The sequence below is a fragment of the Stegastes partitus genome, unplaced genomic scaffold (genome assembly GCF_000690725.1).
Source record: "Stegastes partitus isolate 25-593 unplaced genomic scaffold, Stegastes_partitus-1.0.2 Scaffold1335, whole genome shotgun sequence".
Classification (NCBI taxonomy): Eukaryota; Metazoa; Chordata; class Actinopteri; family Pomacentridae; genus Stegastes; species Stegastes partitus.
In genome coordinates this window covers 1-22,880 of record NW_007579066.1, presented here as the reverse complement: position 1 = coordinate 22,880, position 22,880 = coordinate 1, and the positions used below count along the sequence as shown (strand labels likewise).

The 22,880-nt window shown below is 38.5% G+C and overlaps 1 protein-coding gene across 1 annotated transcript; it reads left to right on the top strand.

The window, feature by feature from the left end:
- Positions 1-1,423: 1,423 nt before the first annotated feature.
- On the top strand, positions 1,424-21,189 carry LOC103369822 (homeotic protein female sterile-like; the record flags this gene model as incomplete). The annotated part of the gene is made up of 2 exons (XM_008298644.1): positions 1,424-1,810; positions 20,973-21,189. Coding segments are annotated over exons 1-2 (333 nt in total), but the record flags the coding sequence as incomplete, so codon positions are not given.
- Between the last annotated feature and the right edge of the window lie 1,691 nt (positions 21,190-22,880).

Sequence of the window (22,880 nt, the reverse complement as noted above, 5' to 3'; positions counted from 1 at the left end):
TCAATGTGATGACATTCCTAAATCCACAAAAGCTAAACTTATATTTGCATTAATTAGTTCGCTGATCAGCAAAAATGTAAGTGGCAATTATTTGGATAACTTTAGATTTTCATGCAAAACTTCAGTTCTTACGAGTTATTGTCTTTCATTTTCTTGTTATAAAGAGTTAGAAATTGTTCCCTAATTGATTGTTGAATAAATTCATTCATCCTTTATTTAAACTCCGATGTGTGAAGGCCTCAGGTACATTTTATCTGGTTGAGAAAATGAAAGATGTAGGCACACAAATGTGATAACAATAAAGACAAAGTCAGTAAGAAAAAATACCCCAAACTGAAAAAATATTAAAAACTTAAAAACAAATGAATCAGCTAAAAGAAGAACAGCTGGATGTAAAATGAGATTAAGTTAGAACCCCAGATGAGTCAAGCTTTGGACTGTTCTGCATGTGATTCAGAGAAGAACTGCCTCATAAAAATCAAAATCTGTTAAAATCCCCCCCCCCACACACACACACACACACATTATCTGAACTCAAAGCCTGCTTTTTGTTTTCAGCTGCTGTCTTTGTGTCACTGTATATATGTGAACTGGAGGAGATGGTTTCCAGTCTCCTGAGAGCTGCATCCAACTTTTAACAGTCAGTGAGATGCATGAAGTGATGCTGCTGCAAGAAACAGGAGGTGAGATGAATATCTGCCACACATTCTCCCTTTTAAAAATGTATTTATTTTACTGTTTTTATATAATCTATGCTTCAATGTGGATTTAGAAAACTCTCATAGTTTCATAGAAATTCAGTGAGGTGCAAACAGCCTTGTTAGACACAAGAGGTCGCACTGTTACAGGACTTTGATCACAGCAGCTTCCTTCAAATAAACTCTGAAACTGTGCAGGTCTGTGGATTTACCTGTTGCTTTAGGGGGGGAAATCTTTTCTTTCTTTCTTTTTTTTTTATTTTTTTTTTTACCAGAAATTCTTCATTCGTTGGATTCTCTGCGTAGTTAAACAACCCAGCTGTAACAACAGTCCACGCAGGCAGCATGACATACTTGTTGATTATAATATTAAAGTCGACGAATGACTTTGAAAAAACAGTTTTCGGTGGATTGTGCGTGTTTGATGTAAACACTCTTCTTGTTCTCGCCACATCCTCTGGACAGTTATTTTCACAGACTGTACCACAAAGTTTCCCGGAGGGGGTGTTCGCTTTATTGTGCTTGTAAATGCGCATAATCCACCTCTCGTTGATTCCTTAAGCTTATAGCGTCTATTATTTTCGGGAAGATGTGTTTTTGTTTGTGTGTTGTAAAAAGAAAATCAGCAGCGATGGCACATTTATTTGATGCGACTTGTCGTATACCCCTCCAGTGTGTCGAGTAAATCGTCCCACTTCGATCCTTTTCACTTTTCGACAAAAAACGTTTTACTTTAAACCAAGTTAGTACGCTACTGATGCGAAGCTAGCCTTCCCCGTCGTATTTAAATGTAGTTTGATAACAGTGTTTTATACAGAGGTGTTTTTAGAGTTGAAATGGAAGACAGCGGAATAGTGGTTTGTCTGCTGGAAATTGAAGCCTGGTAGCCGGATAGTCATCTTTTTGTGAGCCGTCGGCCTTCGGAGGTTAGCTGACTTTAGCGTTAGCTTGCTACAGGCTAACTGTTAGCTGCGGCCGGCTGATGCCTCTCTGACAATGTTGATGTGTTCCTGTGAGAAAGTGGATTTTAACATCACCTCCCGCACTGTGGCTCGGCTGGTTTTCGAGGCCGAACAAGATAACAGAAACGGAGGAAACTCGTCCAATGGGAGGTAGGAGCTCCAAGTTTGGTCTTATCAGAAAACTACAGGGTACTTTTTGTTTTTCTGTGCCATGTTTTTAAATACCGTTTGTTTCTGCACGCCCTTTAAGTCTGGAGATCGTCGGATAATTCATTTGCAACCTAAAGGAAAAGTACTTCCGTTCCCTGTTTTGAAACTACTAACAAGAAAAAAACAGTTTCAAGTGTCGGATAAAAAGCACAGTCAAGCATGGTCCATTTTTGGTTTTTGTTGATTCCTTTTTTAAAACTAAAAAATGAAAGTGAACAGGCTGTTCTGTTTTGTTTTTATTATTTTATTTTAAACCAAGTCACGTTGGCCAAAGGAAAAAGGAGAATACTAAACTCAAAAAAGCTCCAGTTTAGTTTTTTTATTAACGACTTTGTCTTAATATCTAACAAAAGAACAAAACAAACTAATGCCTTTCTGTTGCCTTTGTAGATCTATCTCTCTATGCATTATTAATCTATTCATTAATCTATCAATTTAACAATCTGATAGACTGATTATTGTTTTTGCCAAAACCAATATTCAGTTATTCAGTGTTTTACCCATCATCGTTATTTAATTTTAACTGATTTTGTGTAAAATAAATAAACCTACATATGACTTACTTTGGCTCAGATGGAGCTTTCTGTCTGTGTGGTCTCAGCAACATCCCGCCCACGGATCCATCTGATTGGGTCCACATCATGAGTAACAGCCAATCAACACTCAAGGTTAAAGTTCTCTTTAAATTAAACATTTAAAACATAAACAAACAAAAGAACTTCAACAAACTTTTGTGTTAGAGTTTGTGTTATTCTAAATTGTGGAACAAAGAACTTAACGACAATTGTCTGGCAGGTATTGATCTTCAATCTCTTTGGTTACTGATAATCTGCATTAGCTCGAAAAACAACCATGTCAGTCGACCCTGACTATCTTACATTTTTTATGCTGGTATTAAAAAACAATTTTTTCATGTTCCTATTGTAAAGAATGACCATTCAGCTGGAGAGTTTTTTGAATTTGGTCTTCTTGGTCTGCCAGGACCCAATGAGCCTTTATTTACACTTTTTAGCACCTTTTTATTTTCTACCTCTAATATGTTTGATGTGTGGGCTCCTGGTTACCTAAATTTTCATTGAAGGGATGAGTAATATATCGATCTTGTTTTTTTGTTTGAAAACAAAAAAAACAAAAATCAAATCGACCTGGGGATTTTGGTTTGCTAAATTGCCAAAAACTTCATTGGTTTTTAAGTTTTGATTCTGACACCTCGAATGTTTTTTTTTTTTTTTTTGTCTTCTGTTTTAGGGGTTTAAGGAGTAGAAATAAAGAAATTTTGTTTAGTTTTTTGTTTTTGAATCGTGAATGAAGTACAACTTCTCCAATGGCAGCATCACACACAGCAATGTGGTGGCATTTCACACAGCTGCAGCTCATTCAGGTGGTTTCTTAAGCCACCAGGACCTGAGCCACACCAATGCTGAGTGATTAACTTGATATCACCACATCAGCTGTTCCTGAGAGCTCACTGCACACAACAGAGGTTGGCTTGTTTGTGCTGCAGTGTTGTGCAGCTGAAAAGCAATGGTCGGTGTGTAGGTGCGATAATAGCTTGAGATGGCCTGTATTTTATGGGCAAAAAAAAGATCAGGCTTGTGTGGACTGAGGAGTGAAGGCTGCACGGGGATTACGGTGGATTACTGTGGACAAACAAGTCGGTGCCAAGATTGTTCTTGTTCAAACAGATCACATCAAATACTGTCAGACGTGCTCAGGCCTTGGCTTTGGAAGTGCCTGCTTTGAAGGCAAACAATGGAGTGACACACACACACAACCCTGCTCTGTTGGAGGACACATTTGCAGTATGCTTTCTTGTCGTTATGACCTTGGTAGCCTATAGTGGCATTTAGACCTTGTTATTAGTATTTCCAGAGGGTGTGTTGTTTATGTCTGCTGCAGTCTGAAGTTGCTGTGTGAGGTTGTGAGTTTGTTCTGTCTAAGCACTTTAAGGATCAGCTGTGTTGTTGTACATTGAGGTTTGAAAACGGTGGTTTAAAATGGTTTATATAGATCACACAATAATCTGATTTCTCATGGAATGTTTCAGAGTTATTTGAAGGGAGCATTTTTAATAATAATGCTGCACAGGAGTGCATACAACATAAATTCCCTCATTGTAAATATATCCTATTGATCAGTCTTTTAACGGAAACATTAGTCATTCCTAGACATCATTTTTATCATATGATATCTCATTTCTAGAACTGGCAGAGCAGACAGAAATAGCCCTCATCTCACAGTCATTTATTTTAATGGAAAACACTTCATATTTTGAGAAGCAGTAGTCAAGTTCAGGCAGGCCAGTGTTCTGAATGCAAAGTTTCTGCTCTTTTCACTCCTCAGGTAGTTTCTTCCAAACACAGATCTGTCTCTGTCTTACTCTTCAGCTCTCACAAAGATGAAAATGATTAAACAAAAGCAAGTCTACCACAAGGACAAGACAAGAGGAGCTCTAAAGAAAGAGTGACGCCAGACAGTGCAGAAGGTGCGGAGGTGGGATGCAGCATTTTTGCCTGTTTTTGCCAAGTAATACACAGACTGGATGCCTGGAAATGGCTTGGCTACACAACAGAAACTGAGAAAGACGTGAAATCCTCCACCCAGTGTCTTGCTGCATAATTTTTTACTGTCAAACACCCACTTCAGAACTAGTCTCTGGATCTTATCTGATGAGACAAAACTTTCTCAAGTTGACAACTAACATGAGGACTAATTAACTATTTTTGTCATTGGTACTTAAGAAATCAGTTTTTTTGTTTGTTTTTTTTGACCTGAAGGGAGTGTGACTGCGATGTCATGGTCAGCCATGGGTCAGTCGCGGCTCTAATAGTTGCAACCTTGACTTGACTGATTGAGTAAATTGTGCCCTGGAAAGCTCAGAAGATGACGATGTCCTCTCCTGTGAGACCAGAGGCTCTGACTCTGACTCAACCCATCCCCGTCCCCACGCTGACTGTCCTGCCGCCATCCTCCGATACAGACTCATGGTCTCGCTCCCCCAGCCCCCGGCTGTCGCGCTCCAGCCGCCTAAATCGGTCCCACCGCAGCAGGACCCGAACCAAGAGGCGAAACGAAGACGAGCAGGGCTGCACCCCGAAGCTACAATGGGGTAAAACACCACAAATTGTAATAGAGGAGCCTGCGCAGAGGGGCGCTGTTCGACACCGGAGCCCCTCGCCCTCCCCCTCGCTGGCCACACAGATGGAGGGAGAAGAGGGAGGTCAGGAAAGCCCTTCACACGACCTCCTCCTGCCTCCCCCTCGCTCTGGGTCTCGTAGCCCCTCACCCAGCCGGCGCTCCCGCTGGTCCCTCAGGAGCCTCCTGAGCAGAGACTCTGACTGGGACAGCTGCAGGTTAGTGGAGCAGCAAAGGACGCTGCACGTTCAGGACCACATTATTAGGACCCATGTTGCTCATGAACTCCACTTTGTTTACTCCAAAGGGCAGCACAGACAAAAAAAAACAAAAACATGTACAGTTTTGAATGTAACTTTTTATTTAGAAAGGGCATTTTTGATAGAATATATCTTTAAAACTCTAAGTACTTAAACAGAAGGCAGTACTGTGAGTGTAATAAACCTTAAAGCCCATAAATTGAGTTGGAAAATACAATTCAGGTCAATCAATCCTTAAAACTTTTAGTACTTGGTCAGAAAGTATTATTTTAGGTGAAATAAACATTTAAAACCACAACTTGTTAGTTAGAAAGTGATATTTTGAGTGATATAAACTTTTAAAACTATGAAAGCCTGAACAGAAAACAGTATTTTGGGTGGAATAAACCTTTTTAACACCATAAATTGTTATTTAGAGAGCAGATTATACCTTTAAAACTATAAGTACTGGAACACGTAGTATTTTGGGGAAAATGAACCTTTTTAAAGCACAACTAGTTAATTAGAAAGTAAGAACTTGAACACGAAGTAGTATTTTGCATTGTATGAACTTTTAAAACAATGACTTGTATGTTAGAAAATCCAGTGTAGTCCAGAGTAAGTTTTTGGACAAAAAGTGGCATTTTTTTGTGGAATAAGCCTGTTAGGTCATGCTATTTGGGTGGAGTAAACCTTTAAAACCAAAAAACTTTGACAAAAAGGAGTATGTTGAGTGCAACAAAACAAAAACTACTAGTGTAAAAGTTTAACTTTTTCCATCAGTTATTTAAGAAAGTGATGATCTATGTCTTAGACTCCATACACATGAAGTTCAATATTTAAGGCTTTTTTTGTTTTCCTTTTGATAGTTCTTGCTTATGCTAGTATAAATCGTGCACTTTAGCGACCATCCTGTTCGGCAGGTGTCGCTGTCTTGACAAATAAGGGTCCTAAAAGTGTGGCTCTGAGGCTGCAGCCTCCTCTGCTGCAGACATATCATACTGTGTTAGTGTCCTGGAATCATCCCAAATAACCAGCTAGTGATTAAAAGGCTAATGTGCAGCATTTTCCTGCTTCCTCGTGAGCAGAGGCCCAAGTGTTGTTCTCTTGAGGATGGCCTCACTTATCTCACTGCAGCAGCACATAAAGTTCAGTGGCTCAGAACAGAGCGTCCACACTGTCAGCACTATGTTTGACTGCCTCATGGGTATTCTACGCTTATAGCTCTGTAAAACCTCAGCCAATTTGCATTCAGGCCTACTGAGACGGGATTTGCCTGCTGTGACTGACGGCAGTGAGTTGCCGCTCATTTGTGAGTGCTGGTGTGGAATAAAAAGCCCTTACATATGACAGATTTACGCTTAGTCGACTTTTCTCAATCGCTGCAGCGGGTCAACTATTCAGGAGCAGGCTGGAGTTAATTAGCTAATGGCTAGAACTAGTGAGGGCAGATTACACTGTTAAAATCCTGATTAAGTTCAGTTGATTCATGGTGCATGATGACGTCAGCTGGAAAAGCAGGCCAGACGGTAGAATTTTGGTGAAGAAGCAGAAACACCTCTGCTGCCCTGCACTAAAGACTACTAAGTTGCCAACATTACCTGCAGTTTACTGGGATTTTTCAGTGTAAACCCTCATGGCGTCTGTAAATACAAGAAGCAGTAGGTTATGTAAACTGTAAACACAAAAAGTGAGACAAAAAAACAGAGCTGGGTCAGTCACAAGGAGCTAGAGGCGGGGTTCCTGCGCCATTTATCCTTCCGCTGAGTTATGACATCACCGTCAGCCAATGGCAGTGGGCTGTGAGTCTGATGATGTCATGCGGGTCCAATCAGAGGAGGCTGTGAGCACCACTGCAGTGGGCTTCAGAGGGCAGGCAGAGGGTGATTCTCTGTGCTGCTCCATATGAACAGCTGTGCCCTTGTCCTCTTCATTTACACTTCGTTTTATTGACCCAGTTATGTTGTTTTGCTGCATAATAATGATGTTTTACACCAGATTGGAGTTGCTTAGCAATGATTTATCAGTGGCGTTTAGTAGTAGCAAGCAAATGTTTATGTAGCTGAAGAAGCAAGAAAAACAAAGCAATCCCTGGGCCTCTTTTTGCTCCTGTCACATGTTTTTTTTCACTGTGGGTTCATTTTTCACTGCAATATAAAGTCCTGCACCTCTATAGAAACAGCACAACCATAACTAGAAGGAGAGAGGACTCAGAAGTGTCATTTATACAGTATAACCAATTTAGAATGAAATAAATCATAAAAAAATAGAATCAAAGTTTAATTTCTTTAAAAACAATTTTAATTATGGACAGCATTTTCCAAGGTCACACATGTATTACCAACACTGGACAAAATGGTAACTCTATATATTATAGATATTTTAGTATATGCATTTTTAATTTGTCTCCATACTGTTTTCCTATCTAATCTGTAAACACACGGCTGGGAGTTCATCTAAAATGTCCCTAAACTTCCATCATGGGACTGATGGTCACAGCTGACTCAGTCACACCAAAGACAGAGCAGACTTTTTGGTTTTTCGAGGTTTGGGTTAGATTTAACTCTCAATTTTTGGTTTTAAAGGAGACCAGTACATTTCTTTAGAATGTGATTTTGATAAAATGTTGTGATTTTAAGCTAAGATTTGGAAAATCTTCCCAACTGAACTCCTTGTTGCATATAATTCGCTCAAGGACTATTGAAAGTTTGAAAATCTAGGGATGTTTTAACAGTTTCTGGCTCTGATAAATGGTTTGATTTTATTTTACTTATTAAAAGAAAATCAAACCTGCCACTGTAGATTGGGGTTAAAAAAAAGTCTGACTTCAGCAAACACGTGTCAGTGGTTGTGTGAACCATTATTCAGATATGCGTTATATAGGCTATTAAATAGCCCTGTTGACATGCAGCACTGAAATAATATTTGGATATCCAAGCCCACAGCACCATAAATCACATCTGTATTATGTGATATGCAGTATTATTTGAATACACATGCATTCTTAACTTAGCCTTTCTACTTAACTAATGTTTAAACAGCCCGTCAGGCTCAACACAGCTGATTAGCATTGTGATAAGACTGTACGACCGCAATGGGAATTTTTTCTTTCTTAACAGTGGAAAATTTCTGACAGAATCAGCCGTGTTGAATCTCGATCAGTTGATGACAAAGTTGCTATTTAGTATGAGCTGTGATCATGTTCAAGTGTCTTTGATTGCATTAATTGCAAAGAGAAATACCTGCCAGGGCATGATATAAAGTAAAGCCATTCATAGCCTTTTTTTAGTAAAGTAAAGCTGTGGAAAGCAGCTGTAAACACAGGACTCCCTGCCACAAGACATGCTGCATCTCAGTGGGATTTTCCTGGCTAAATAAAGGATAAATAAAAAGGTTGGGTGGAAGTAAGTCTGAATGTGGCTATGTGTCGCAGTTTGTCCTGACCGTACCTTAAGGCCAGGCTGAGTAAAAAGGCGCCTTTGACAGCCTGTTGCACAGCGAATTCCTGGTGCCACAGTGCTTGGGGTGGATTTATCAGTGACTGAGGAGTGATCGGTTGCAGCTCCTCAACAAAATACCAAGGTGTTAGAGCTGGCTCAAAATATTTTAATTCAGTTTCATGCATGCATTTTCATCTTTGACAGTTGAAGCACTTTATTTTAGGACATCTCATATTATTTAAACTAGGTGTTTTTTGTTCCTGTCACATTTTTAGCCTCTGTGGCCTCATTTTTCACTACAATATAAAGTCCTGCACCACTATGGAAACAGAACAGCCATAGCTAGAAATGCATTGAAATATGTAATATATTTCTTTAAAAAAAACAACAACAAAAAAAAACAAAAGTTGAATTGCTTTGATTATTTATTTTACAAAAAAAAAAAAAAAGGCTAAAATCAACACGTGCAACATTTTCCCAAGTGTTGGCAATACCGGAAAAACGCTCTTAGTACTGTAGATATTTTACTATTTAAATTTTTTAAATTTGTGTCTGTACCAGTCACAGCTGACTTACTGATGGTTTCTAAGTTGTGTTGAAGAGTGCAGAGTGCTTCGTTTTTTGCAGAATGTTTTTTTGGGGGGGCAAATTATTAAATAAAACATGTCGGATGAAGTAATTCTGATGAATAATGATTTTAAGCTTAGATCTGGATAATTTTCTCGATGGAACAGGGCATGATTTAAATTTTTGTCATGTGTCTGTTGGGTCACTAGTAGTGTCATGGTTACTACTCAGAGTTTTCTGTTTTTACAGAATCTGGTTTCAGTAACCAGTCCATTTGTGGGGATTTTTGTTATAGGTAAAATTTTTAAAGGAGCTTGTAGAATAAAGTGATTGTAATGACACATCACCATCACTAGTTTCATGACTGAACTGCACGTCAATGATTAGTTGAGTAGTTCAAGGATTGTTGGAAAGTTGGAAATCTAAATGGTGTCATTTTAATGATTTTATTTAAGTTACCATGCATTTCAAACCTGCTGGCAGGTTTTGGGGTTCAGAGGAATAGTCTTGACGTGTCGTGACAAATCTGCTGGTGACAATACTTGCAGTATAAGGGGGCTGGTGTGAGCAGCTCATTTGGTGACTGCACTCTTTTGTTCCTGGCTTTTTAAATGTTCAGTATTTTCCAAAGTACAGCTGACAGGGTAATTCCACTTTGTGTGCTCCCACACAGACCTCGTACTTCTTATTTAGATGTCAGCATTTTGTTTGTTTGTCATAATGACAGTCTTTTACATGTTTAGATTTACATATATGTAGACTGATAGACTTCCAATGTGATCCAATTTTAAATATTGCTAATCTGTAAAGCTCTTGTCACTTGTCAGGCTCCACATTTGTTGACCTTTTTCTGAGAGTGTGCAAGTTAAAATTTAAAGTGGTCGCATTGGTGCAAGTGCAAGATGATCATTAAGCTGTGTCAGTATCAGTGTATCTTAGACAGGAAGCTGCTGTGTTCACCACAGTGGTGGAAAGTAGTACTTAAGGAACTTTGGTGTACTGCGGTATTTACTTTTAAAAATGTGGTCTTCTCATGAAAAGTGGGGCGGACCTAAAGGAGCAGTTTTTTTCTGCTCATAGATAAGACCGCATGTAGAAAAAATCCCTGTGTTTGATCTTAGACAAATCTGACATTAGAATCCATTGTAACTATTTTCAATGTAATTTCAGTCACACACCTGTCTGAGCACACTGCAGCCACCAGGCAGCAGCTACCACAGCCTGAAATGTGGGGCGTTTAGGAAACATCGATAAATTGTACTATGGATAAGAAAATGTTCATCAAGTAATATGATTTGCCTGTGACAAGGTGGGAGGTTGCGACCAAATGAGAAAGTTTGTCACACCTCTGCTACCAGTGAAAACTTCAGTCTGGAGCCCTGCTTATTGTGTCTTTAGTCTGGTGTTTTGTAGAGAACAGCAGGAAGACTGTGAGGGGCTGAAAGGACATCAAATCCAATGTATATTTTTTGAAATGGCAAGCCATAGTGACTTTTTTGTAAAAAAAGAAACATGACAGCACAGTTGTCAGTGCAGCTCTAAGGGGAACTGTGATGAAGATGGTTTATGTTAAAATGTACTGTACTGTATACTGTAGTTGTGCACAGTGTCTGAGTGTCAACACCTGACTGAATGTTGACTAAGTCGGCAGTCACTGAAACACAATCTCACTGATGGATGTTGAGCTTCTCCATGTCACCGCCTGCTGACTGATAGTCATTGATTGTTTCATGTGACGTCCGTTTGTCATCATATCAGTGCAGCTGTCCTGCTTCACATTGTCTGCATTCATCGAGTGTGTTTATTTGTTTTCAGGCATTGTTTTAGAGTTTCTCACTGTTGCTGCTCAGTATCTCATGTCTAGTTCTGTGTACACTGTAAAACAAAAACATTAAAAAAAAAAAACTCTGGCAGCAAGAGAGCCAGAAAAAAAGTCAAAGTTAAAAAATGGTAGAATACTGTAATGTTTAAAAACTGTACAAATAACAGTTAAATAATTGTTTTTTAGTTTAAGTACTATAAAGCGGTGTAATTTTATAGACACACATTGTGAACAGATTACTGTTTGCAAAAATACTGATTTCTGATGTGGACATTATTTTTGGTTTTGGTCTTTTAAAAAAAAAAACAGTCAACATGCAAATTATAGCAGATTTTTTTCTGAGATTTTACTATATCTATAATAAATAAATCATGGAAAGTCTGTACAAAAACAGTTTAATCATTTATCAGTTTTTATACATGCAGTAAGTTAATTTTTTTTAAGTAACAGCAAAACAACAATATTTTTTGCTTATTTAAATACAGTAAAAATTATGGAATTTTATAGTCAATGTTAAAAGAAAAAGTTACTATTCATAGAAATACAGATTTTTAATGTGGACATTTATTACTTTTTTTTACAGTCAATGTGTAAATTAATCCTTTTTTGTGATTTTGCTATATATCTACAATACAATATACAGTAAACAAATAGCGTAAATTTACCGTCAAATATAAAAGAAAAATTAGCATTGAGGAAAAATTCCAGTTCTTGATGTGTTTTACATTTACTTTTTTTATTTAAATTTTAAATAACAGCAAATATCTGTAAATGTTATATATTTATATTATATGATATATATTTATTATCTGTAGTGTTTTTTGCTGTTTCTAAGTAGAGTAAAATAAAAAAAAGGGTAATTTTACATTTAAACGTTTTAAAAATGTTACCATTATTTAAAATAAATTTTGGAACATTATTATTTTTTGCATTGTTTAACATAGATATCAATATTTTTCTTCTCATTTTACTATATATTATCTGCAATTTAGCAAAATTTTCCAAGTTCAAAAAATTACATTAAAAGCAAAACATTATTATTATTTTTTTTTTTTTTACTGTGCACGTTGAACTCAATCTGTTTATCAAGTCAGATTTGTGTGTTGTTTTGGATTATGGTTAGTGTGGGTATCATGCAGACTCCATGTGTTTGCCAGAAGCTTCTAGTTGGCCAAAAGCATTGATCTACTCTCTCACAGAGATTCACTTGCGGCTGTTTGCTGTTGCTCTGTTGAAATCTAAGAGATGTGCAACAAGAGGAAGGAAAAGGCAGATGAGTGTTGTGTTTACATCTGCACACCCACATCCTGTGCTGCTCTCACTGCTGTCTGAAGATGCAAGCATTCAGCCTCTCAGTGCCCACTGGACCCATGGAACTGACATTGGTGTGGGTCATTGGTGAAGCAGATTACACAGAGACGGAGCTGTGGAGATGTGGGCCTCGGCCCAGCGTGGATTATGATGTGGACTTTAATCCACAGGGATGGACACACAGATTGAGGGTGAAGGGATTGGGTGGGCTCTGGGCTTCGGCCAGGTGGACTCTCCATTTGCTGTGCTAGTCCTGTTTAATCGTGTGTTTTATTTTTTAGTATGACCCTATACCTAAATACATCTCTGCAGACATTCCTCTTAAAAGTAACCAACTTCACAACAACTGAGCCTGCAACTAACAATTACTTTTATCGCCTATTAATCATCCCGTTTTTTACTCTGTGAATGGATTAATTATTGGGGCTATAATGTCAATATAAATGTCGAAGATATTGGGTTCACTGTCTTTGAGGAGGAAAGAAATCAGAAAGTATTCACCTTTTAAGAAGCTACAATCACAGAATTTCAATTTCATTTCCTTAAAGAAAAACTCAAACTGAAAAAGTGATTATTAAAATAGTAGATGATTAAATTCCCAGTTGACAGCTAGCCAATTAACAAGCATTTGGAGCAATCAACTTAAAAAAAAGAACTAATTATTCTTTTAATTATTGAATACTAGGGGTGTAACAATACATGTAGTCGTACCGAACCGTTTGGTGCAAGCCCTTTTGGTTCAGTACAGACGTGTACCGCGGTACGAAAATTTTGAGACTATTAAGAATGATCAATGTACAGAATTGTTTCAATTGCAAAATTTTAAATCACTTGGTGCCCACAGTTGCGGTGGACCTTCTCTGGCTCACAGTTGTGCAGTATTGTGGAGCTAAAAACAAGTAGAAGTTTCCAGTGGACCACAGGATGTGACGGACCGTTTATTCTCCTATTGGCGCTTCATTATAAGCCCACTCTGTATGGCTAGCGAATAAGATGGCTAATGATAGCAACAACAACATTAAGCCAGAGCTGGAAGACGCTCTGATGTCATTAAAATCACCTGTTTACGGTTTCCTGGTGAAGTATGAAAAAGGAGAAAAACAAGTCGACAAGACGAAAGCTGTATATCCACACTGTGAAGCGGTCCTCAACTATGCATCTGACAACACGTCAAACTTACACACTCATTTGAAAAGGCAGCATCCAAACCTAACTGCCCACTGTGCTGGAGCTTTCACTCCATTCAGTCCTCAGCCCTCACCGCTGTCTTCTCAGCAGTACATGAGGAAGCTGCAGCCAGGCAACATCACAGGAGTGGGCTGAGTGGAGCTACTGACAGATAAGTTCATAACCACGTTGTGACATTAACAATGACTCAGCATGTCTCCTGTTTCACTTTAACTCTCTTTGCCATGAGTCAGGACGACTGACGTGTGCTTCGTTGCATCGGTCATGCTTTTCATTTCCATTGCATTGCTAAAGTTGTGCTAACCTAGCTTAAGTTACTCCCTGTCTGTTTGTGTTTGCAACAACATCGCTGTAATTATGCCAACCTAGCATAGCGTTAGCTAACAGCTTAAAGCCAGTAAGTAACTGCAGAAATAACGTAAGTGTACAAAATATTAGAGAGTACAGAAAGACCGTTCTTCACTCTGTCAGCTTGTTATTGATGATATCAATGTTAATTCCAATGCTAAAGCTATGTTTTGATTATCCATGAATCTAATAGTGTAGATCAAATGAATGCAGAACTTGGTAGAAATCACAATATGGTGGAAATGAGCTGCTCGGTGGAGGTCTGCGCTCTCAGAGTGCTCTTCTAGTTAGCCATGTTTTACAAACTTGCCCCATTTATGAACAGCACACAAGCTCAAATTTTGCTGCATAATACTGCTTTCATTTATTTGAAAAATATGTATTTATTTTTTATATTTTTCGCTGAACTTGGTTGTTTGCAGCAGTGTCTTCCTTTTTTATACTGGAAAAGTAATTCAGTTCTATTTACAGCAGACCAATAAGCTGGAATTATTAAGTTTGTAGTTTTATTTATTTTGTTTTGTTTATTTGATATTGAGAACTATGCAGCAGTATTCCTGTTACATTTGTATACATTGTACATTTAATTAGATTTAGTGAGCTGCTAACAGCTTTGTGGTTTAATACAATAAACAAATGTTTCGGATTAATTATGAGCAGGTTTATTTTTTATTTTTTCGTTAAATTTTTCCCTTTAACTGAGAACCGAACCGTACCGTACCGAACTGTGACTTCCGTACCGAGGTACGTACTGAACCGTGATTTTTGTGTACCGCTACACCCCTATCGAATACAAATAGTTTTCTTGATTCATAATGTGGTCTATAATATGACAGGATTTAGTCAGAAATGCCTGTAACAAGATGATGCCTTCAGTTTGCTTGTTTGGTCGAAACAGCTGGCAGCAATCCACAGATGATAAATTTTCTGTTATAGTGGATTCAATAAAGCAGTAAATGATCATTTTTTGCATGACTTTTCTTTAGCTTTTTTTGTCTCTTTGCTTGACCTTAAGGCTTTTCATTATGAACCAAGTGAAACCACATTAGTTGCCTGCTCTTTTCGCTCGTCGAATAGCACAGAGGCAGGAATTAAACGGCGCTGTCAGCACACTCTACTTTATCAGCTCTGACTAAACTTGGTGAATTTGACAGCTATTCAATGGTCCGCATTTAAAGAGTGCCTGAAAGAAAGACAGACAGACAGAATAGTTGGCCTTCAGAAGTGTTCAGATGCTACATCTCAGTCTAGTAACTCTAAACTACCAATTATCAGATACGATATTCAGCTTCTGTCTGATTATCAGTATCTGTGGATCTGAGCAATCGATTTCAGATCGAAATCACAATTTTGAATAAACTGTTTCATGTTTTAAATCTATTATGTAGGAAATATTAAGCTGAAGTTATAAAATATATTTTGCAAATTGTAATATTTGTTTGACAAATTACAATTACTTTCAACATCCATCAATATCAAAGCTGTTTTTTTTTTTTTAAAGAAAGCATAAAACTAAAAGTATCTGAAAAGAAATGTATGTCTGTGTGTCAATATTGGTATTTTGATATTGGCCTCAAAAATTCAGAATTACTCTAAATCTCTTCCCTGTACTACAGTATAGAGCCATTAATACTCTGATAGTTCTTATGTGGTAATGCTCCATCACATGATTTAAATGTGAATATTGAACTGAAGCTTTATCTGTATTTATTCATAAATCACAGTCTGTGTTTGAGAAATTGCAATTAGTTTTTTATTTTTATTTTAAATTTTTATTTTATCTGACATACACTCCCTTTTTTTTTCTTTTTATAAAACAAAAAAATCCCAGTATCTGTTAGAAAAATTGCGATTACAGGTTCAACCTAAAAATGAACGTTGTCTGTTGATATATTAGAATCAGTTGGGCTCTAGTTCCCGTCCATGTCTTAGGATATGTTCTATTACATGTTTAAATTTATTACTCAGTAATATTAGGACGAAGCTTTAAAATTTTTTTAAAAAAATGTCAGAAACAGTTATTTTCCTAAATGTTCATCCCAGAAAAAGTGTTCATGAACTGTTGATTTCTTAGAATTATGTATTATTAAAAAGCAAATAGTGTTCATCGTTTTCTTGCAGCCCTTTGCCTCAGAAATAGATGAATCCCCTCAGTGTGACCCTCCTTATCGAAGCCCCCTCCTTAGCACCTCCTCCGGTAAAAAGCGAGGCCTCCTCCACACATAGAGCCTCCCCCTCCTCCCCCCTGCCTCCCTCCCTCCCTCACTGGTTGCAAACGGATTACGGATGGGCGCAAAGACGGCAGCCCGTCACCGGGTCCTGCGATCGGCATAGGGTGCAGCGGTGTGTCCCGGACGAGGTTCAGGGGCCGCGATGGGGAATTAATACCGGACCGGGGCGCATTTCCAGCCCGAAGCTGAGCGAAGGGAACCGCGACGGAGGAGCGGATTTTACAACCCCGTACAGCGTCTGGCTCGCTTCATCAGCACACACCGGTGCCATGTTGGTACAATAGCGGGCAGCTACGTGTGTTTTTGTGGACTTCGGCTGGATCTGAAAAGCCTCATGACATGTTCGAGTAAGTGGCACGGAGCGAGTCACCGGTGGCGTGATGGGGAGGCGGCGCGAAGGGCCGTTTTTTTCTTTTAGCCGCCTCTTAGCGCTTGGTGCGCGGTCAAACGGGTCCTGCAGATCCCGCTGATGGGTGCAGCAACAGCCTGCTAGCGGTGCAGACGGCCGGTTTGTTTGTGCCGAAGCTGCCCCTCCATCCTGACCTGAGCCTCCATCCTGCACAGAAACCAGCTCAAGGGAAGCGGTTGTTTGCTAGCTGCTCGTTAGCAGCGAAGTGAACCGCAGCAGCAGCAGCTCTGTGTGTCCATTGCTTTCCTCTTACTGTGGTGCTGCTGGAGGATTTATTCCGGGTTGTAAACACATGCTGACACAGATTCACATCATTCAGTGTCCTGGCTGTCAGTCTGCCCGCACTACAAGCCTATTTACACCACCTGCTGCCCTGTGTGCACCACCTAAAGATAGCTTAATGCTACTTGTCATAATACCTCTCTGATTAGCATCGCTGCTTTAGATAACATCATATTTTTCGGGGGGATCTTTTCGTTGCAGAAGGTTCAGGCGTTGCTCTTTGGCTTCACTGCTCCTTGTTCCAGGCATCAACAGCCATTAACCGATTAGCTGTTAAATTCACCGCCAGCTATTTAGATGATGGAGTAATCGTTTTAATCATAAATTGCTACTGTTATTGTTATAAATATTTAATGACCAAGGAACACTGTGTAATTTCCTGATTGCAGCTCCTTAGATGTGTAGATTGGCATTTGTTTTTATTTTATTTTTTTTTTTTGCCATATTACATTAAACTGAATCTGCAGACGTCACCTTGAGATTTGTAAAATTACTAAAGGTATTTTTTTAACTATTTGCACTTGTTTCAGAATAGAAATGGAGAAAATAATAATGAACGTAATTGTTAGTTGTAGGCCAAACGTGTGCTTTACTGTCAATTAACTGATTACCAGTTTTGTCCATAAAATGCTAAAAAACGATATAAAAACAATCATCCAAAAAATCTCTCACAGACTAGAATGAGAATGTTTTCAGATGTGTTGTTTAGTCAAGAGCTGCAACTATTAATCGATTAGCTGGCAACTATTGAATTAACCGGCAACTATATTGATAATCAGTTCATCGGTTTAATATTGAGTTAATGCTGGTATTGTTATAAATATTTCACTATCAAGAAGGAACCCTAAAATTTCTTGATTGTAGCTCCTTCAATGTAAATATTAAAACTAAATCTGAAGAAGTCGCCTTGTGTGTAACTACAAAAAATAATTTTAAATTATCTTTACTTGAAAATGGAGAAAATGATAATGTAAATGTTACCTGCAGCAAATGATTAACTGTTTTGTCTATGAAATGCCAGAAAACTCTAAAAGAAGGCCCAGAAAAATCTCAAACTAAACTAATCCACAAACTAAAATGCCGTCTTCAGATGTCTTTTTTAGTCCAGAGCTGCAACGAAATTGATTTTAAATGACATGTGAACATTTTGTTTTCTTGTGTTGTGAGTTGTGGACAAAACAAGACATTTGTCATCTCAGAAAAATTCAAGGAAACAGTGATCCATACTTATTTTTACGCTTTTCTGACATTGTTTTGTTGTTTTGTCTCTAAAATGTAACAGGATGGTAACAATGTCTATCATAGTGTCTGAAAGCCAAAGATGATGTCTTTAAAAATACTTATTGTGTGCAACCACCAGTCAGAAACTTGGTTAACCATCGAGAGTTGCATCCATTGATTGATTAGTTGTTGATACATTAATCGCCACTGGTTGATTGATCAATTTAAGTACCTTTTTGAACTAAAAACAATAAAAATTCTTGGATTGCAGCTTCCTTAATTAGGTAAGTATTTTTTGGCAAACTAAATATGTTACAGTTGTGGACAAGGCAACACATTTTTTCATCTTGGTAAACTTTAAGAAACACTGATCAACGTTTTTCTCTATTTTCTGACATTTTATAGACCAAACAACTAATCAGTAAATCTAGTAAATAAACAGTAGACTAATCGCTAGTGATAATAATCATTTTTGTGGCTAGGCGGTAAAATTTTGCAGGTCTTGTTTCAATCTTGAAGCTCTGCCACGAGTTTTAACAGACCAAACTATTCTTTACTCAAAAACACACATAAATTGATAAATTGATAATGAAGGTATTTGTTAGCTGCAGATTCAGTACAAGCCCCAAGCTTGTGTCTCTTTTAAAAATACTGATTGCAGCTTCGTCAAGATGATTATTTTCGGGTTTCTTTCCTCCTCTGTGAAGGTAAACTGAATATCTTTGGACAAAACAAGACATTTTAGGAAATGCCAGTCCACGTCTTTTAAACATATGCTGACATTTTTTTTGACAGAGCAACTAATTGTTTGCTCAACAATGAGCCTTGACATCAGTCCCGTTTTTACGCAGTCTGAGCTGTACCTTTGTTTTTAAAGCGAGTCCTTTTGCAGGGCATGATAACACTGTTGTAATGATAAAAACAAACCGCACAGACAATCTTAAATGTGCTGTGCCAAACAGTGCAAAAAACTACAAACAACATTCATTTAAAGCGCATGAAAAGATGCAATATTCTCAATGAGTGCTCCAACAGTACATGTTGGTTTGGCTTCATTATTATAATTGATCTGCAATCCAGAAAGAGCCACTATAACAGAATTTTTTTATTGATCTCAACAGGCCATCTGACATGGACTCTACCGGTCATTGCATCACATAGTTAGATAGATGATGATAATAAATAGCTGTGTATGTACGTTTGAAAGATCTGGCATTGTGGCATTAATATAGCAGTTTTTACAAGTTACCGACCTAAATATATTGGATGTACATATTTTGGTGACGGTTGGATGATCATAATGAGAATGTGTTGGAAAGATTCGTCTTTCAAGTGACCTTTTTAGCCTCGTTTTCCGTCTTTACGCACCTTTGAAAGTACGTGGAGTTGTGACAGAAATATTTACTTTAACATATGCAATGTAAAACTCAAATCACTCTTGTCGTTTTCTCAACCATCCACAAAGATTTTCAGTGTAGCCTGATAATTAAAAACAGTTGATTGTCACAGTTGTTGTTGTTTTCTGTCAGGTGATTACTGGATTGATTAATTGTTTGAACCCTGCACATTGTATCCCTTCAAAATCAGGACAGCCTTTATCTAAACCTATAGGTATTTCCGGTGTTTCTTTCAACTAAATGCAGTTTTTACTCAGGTTGGGTTGACTAATGAAAATTATCACTCGACAACTAGCTTTGACTGTAAATTAATGAGTTCAAATCTAAGCAATGATTCTTCAGACTGACCTTATTTAAGAAGCAGAACTACAAGTGGAAAATATGGCTTTAACAAAGTGAACCACATGGAAACAGTGTTTGGGTGCTGCTAGATTTCGTGCAAGATGTTTATTCAAAGCCTTGAAGTGAAAAAAGTGTTGCTGGACTGTGTTGGTTCCTGCTTGACCTACCAGGTTTTGGTAGCTGTGCGGGACGAGAAGTTCATCCAGTGTATCTGGGTCCAGTTATGCAGCCTCTCTGATGGATTTGAGGTGGACACACCGCAAAGCGTTCTCTTTGCAAGTTGAGCAATGTCTGGAAAACATGCTTGACCAAATCTTTTAGCATCACTTTACTCTATGTTGTAATACTTCAACCTACGTGTCATCATCAGATATTTCAGATAAGATAACACTTAGGAGGAAATTCTTGTGCCAAATATTGCTCAAAAAACAAGCTTGCACAACATGAGAGTACGTACAGCGCCTAATAGAAATAAGATACATGTAGGATAGATTTGTGATAGTAAAGGAAACAGAAAGTAAGCCATAATAGGACCAGAAAAGTTGTAATGAAGTAGTAATACTGCACAGTAATGAAATATTCCACATGAAAAAGGGAAAGTACACATGAAATTTAAACAGATATTACACTGTTCAGACTTAAGTCTCTGATGCTTCAGTTGTCCTTCCTGCAGGAAGTTATGTGTAAAATGCACATTGTTGTTTTTAGTGGTTTACCCAGAAACTGTAGGAATGAATTACCTGAAAGACAGTCAACTAGTAGTAGCTGATTATTGCAACAGTTATTATTATTACTACTACAACTAGTCATCCCAGCCATAGTCTTTACCTGTTCACAAGAAAAAAATTGAATTGGACACTTATTACAGCACACACTCCATAAATCTGTGACCTATTGTATAGTCACACTTACTGGTTAAACAGCCTTAAGACCTTTACTAACCGGCTTTAAACGCCCCTACAGTTTGTCTGCAGACAGCGCTGGCCTTACACGGCCTCTGTTTGGTCTTCAGCCTGAGATGGCATGCTTTTATCAGATAGGAAACGCCCGCAGCCCTCCTTCATGGCACTGCATTAAAGGCATCACGGAGCAAAACTTGGCGATGAAATATGAAAGAGTTTCCGGTGTTCTCCCCTGAGCTAACCTCCCTCTCTCTGTTGTCGTCTGCAGCACGGCCAGTAACTCTCCACGCAGCACCCCCGGCAGCTCCCCCTCTCTGCGGCGCAGGGTCCTGGGGGGAGGCAGGGCCAGCGAGGGCGAGGCTGGAGGAGACAAGAGCAGTGGAGGTGGAGGAGGTGCAGACAGCCCACTGCCCTCCATACCCTCCGCCTCCTCCCTCACATCCGCCTACCCACTTGCCTCTCGCCACTTCAGCCGCAATGCCAAGGTAACCCACAACATGATGGAGGCCACATGTCACACATTCAGATGTTCAGTATAGGGATTGACTGATTATCAGCCAGATCGATTCCTGGGGCTGATATTTGACATTTTCCTACTGATCAGTATCGTTATATTAACTAATAAATAAAATGTTCTACTTTGGCTGGTGGTCTCACTCACAGCTCTATCTAATTGGTCACACCTAAAGATAACAGCCAATCAACAATGGAAGCTACTGTTTACAGACAGGGATAGATGAGTACACTAACAGAGCTGGTAGTAGACGTTACTGTAGTTGTAATAAACACCCCGATCTTCCACACCTGCTCGGTTACTCTGTTAGGCAAGAAAGTGGGGATCGGCTAACAAATTTTTTTTGCAGGTCTGGTATTAATTATTGGTAATGGAAAAAAGCCTGTAATCGTTATTTTTAAACTGATATACATTAAATGTTATATGTCACCCACTTGTGATGGCAGTGAGCCTGTTATTCTTAACTAGGTTACTTCATTATTAAGGCTTACTAATACTGAATATGTACAATACAAATAGGAGTGATGATCTCTGGGAGTCACGTGAGGCTATCATGCTCTCCTGTGTTTGTTGATCGATCGGTTAATTGAAATCTATTAGTTTGTCTCCCGTTGTTCCATCTGCTATTCTTCTCTGTTTTGTTATTGTTTCTCTGCTCCGTCTTTTTTTATTGCCCTCTAAGGTCCAGATCCTAAAGCGTTATTAGTTATTGTTTTCCAGACTCTGCTTCAGTGTAATCTGTGGCTGTCTCCTAACGTAGCTGCTAGTTGTTAGCATAGCCGTAGCCACTGTGAAAGTGTCTAATGTCCTGATTTGTTTTGACGGCTGTGCTTCTTGTTCAGTTGTTCGGTTTTTGCTAGAGAGACGTGTCTGTCAGTTATAACAGAGTGTTAAAGTTAATTTGACTTTAGAAAGATGTTACAATATTCCGGGTAGCGTTAGCGGCACAGCAAACCTCGCAGTGATAACATTAGCCTAGCAGTGTCAGAAAAATATGTTCCAGCTGAACCACCCTACGAGTGAATTATTGTTTTGCTTTTCTGGGTAATATTAGGAATGCTTGGGGAAGACTGCGGTGTTTGATAAACATTAGCAACACCTCCTACCTCACCGTCCAACCAAACATGACTCTGCTGATTCACCAGAGCTGCTTCACTCAGCAAATGTGCTCATCTGCCTTGGTTGGTAATTAATGGTTTTTGTTGACTGGCTATTACTCGTGACATGTTGCAGCCAATCAGATAGAGTTGTTGTCCAGACATTGCTGAGACCACAGAGTGACTACAGACAGAGAGGTGGTTTCATCAGAGCAAAAGTAGCATATTTAATTTATTTCGCAATGATCAGTCAATAAAAATAACAATACCAATAATCGTAAAAATGTCAGATACCTGCCACAATAATGAATCGATCCTTAACATCAAGGTTTCCATCTGATGTTTTTAGTTTTCTTACAGTATTTGTGAGGTGTGTGTTGCGGGTACACATCACTGTTGCTTCATCACCTAGCTCTAGTCATGACTAAATTAGACAAGTTATTATTACAACAAGACTTTCTGTATTCTGTGTATGCTCATTGAACACCCAAATCCGATTTGCAGATTTCTGTAACTTCATTTTTTTTTTAAAGTTACACTTGAAATAAATAGATAATAAATAGTT